Source organism: Sinocyclocheilus rhinocerous, unplaced genomic scaffold, assembly GCF_001515625.1.
Source record: "Sinocyclocheilus rhinocerous isolate Xijiao unplaced genomic scaffold, SAMN03320098_v1.1 C36561129, whole genome shotgun sequence".
NCBI classification, from domain to species: Eukaryota; Metazoa; Chordata; class Actinopteri; order Cypriniformes; family Cyprinidae; genus Sinocyclocheilus; species Sinocyclocheilus rhinocerous.
In genome coordinates this window covers 1-1,298 of record NW_015783144.1, presented here as the reverse complement: position 1 = coordinate 1,298, position 1,298 = coordinate 1, and the positions used below count along the sequence as shown (strand labels likewise).

Sequence of the window (1,298 nt, the reverse complement as noted above, 5' to 3'; positions counted from 1 at the left end):
TTTTCTAAAGCGTTTTTGAAAAAATACATACCCCACCTTTAATATATATTTAAATGTAATTTATTTCTGTGATGCAAAGCCTAATTTTCTCCAGTCACAAGATCCTTCAGAAATCAATCTAATATGCTGATTTACTGCTCAAGAAACATTTTACTATTATTAGTATTATTATAATCAATGTTGAAACAGTTGTGCTGCTTAATACTTTTGTGAAATATTTGGTTTGAATAGAACTTGAATGAATAGAACATTAAAAAAAAAAAGTAAATATGCACTTGTTTTTTTTCTTTACATTTTTAATTACCTGAAAATTGCAAAGCCCAAATTCAATCCTGCTAACAACAACTACTATTTCTTTTAGTGCATCACTGCAGACCAGCTCCATATATTACCTTCTCCTCCGCCTCGAGTCGTTGTGCCTCAGCTAAAGCAGACCAGAACACTGCTCTGATCCCCTCTTTCTGGAAGTATCGGGCCCAAGCTCGCCGTTGTTCTCTAGTGAGCAGGTCGGCTTTGTTCAGAAGAAGCATGTTTACTTTGTGAACTGAGACTTCGTTTACATATTTTTCCTGACGGAGAGAAATTAAAGCGTGATTAAAAAAAAAAAAAGAGTTATGAGTATAACTGTTTTGGTCTGATGTCTCAGTTACTTACAAGATCTGGACAGCGGAAGAGAAGCGGGTTTCTGGCATCAACAATTTGAACCACAACATCACTGAGGATAAAGCAAAAAAATAAATAGTACCCTAAGAAACCATCATTCCTACATCAAAGAGTGATTAGATAGTGAAGAGCACAAATGAAATCTCCATTGTATTAAACAGGCAAGCAAAAGCTCACCTCCTCTCAATGACTCTCCAGAGTTGCCTCCAGAAATCAAGATTCCTCTCAAAAGGGGTAAGAATCAACTTCTGTTCCTCTTCCAACCTATTACAGAAATCGCATTTGCTCACAAACACTAGAGAATTGGATTTGCTAGTGTATATGAACTAAATTTATCAAACATTCACCGAGCCAGTTCTCTTCTCCATAAAAGGAAACTGTCCCTCTCGTTTTGCTGCAGAACCTCAGGGCTTGTGCTCTCGTCCCAAGGAGGCCTGTAGTGACAAAGCAAAAAGCTGAATAAATTAGCTTTTGCATAATTGTGTATCTACAACAGATCAATGGAACTTTCATACAGGTTTATAGAAATCACATTTAATTACACAACAACATACCTTCTGGGAATTCGTAAGAACTGTTTGTTGTCCTCATGGAGTTTCTTCAGTCGTGTGGACTCCTCAGCAGAAAGCAAGCCG

The 1,298-nt window shown here is 37.0% G+C and overlaps 1 protein-coding gene across 1 annotated transcript; it reads right to left on the bottom strand.

Annotated features, from left to right (window-relative positions):
* Positions 1-365: 365 nt before the first annotated feature.
* LOC107736209 (large subunit GTPase 1 homolog) lies at positions 366-1,294 on the bottom strand (the record flags this gene model as incomplete). Its single annotated transcript, XM_016547683.1, has 5 exons — positions 366-569; positions 655-715; positions 841-927; positions 1,011-1,097; positions 1,218-1,294. Coding segments are annotated over 5 exons (516 nt in total), but the record flags the coding sequence as incomplete, so codon positions are not given.
* Positions 1,295-1,298: the final 4 nt, after the last annotated feature.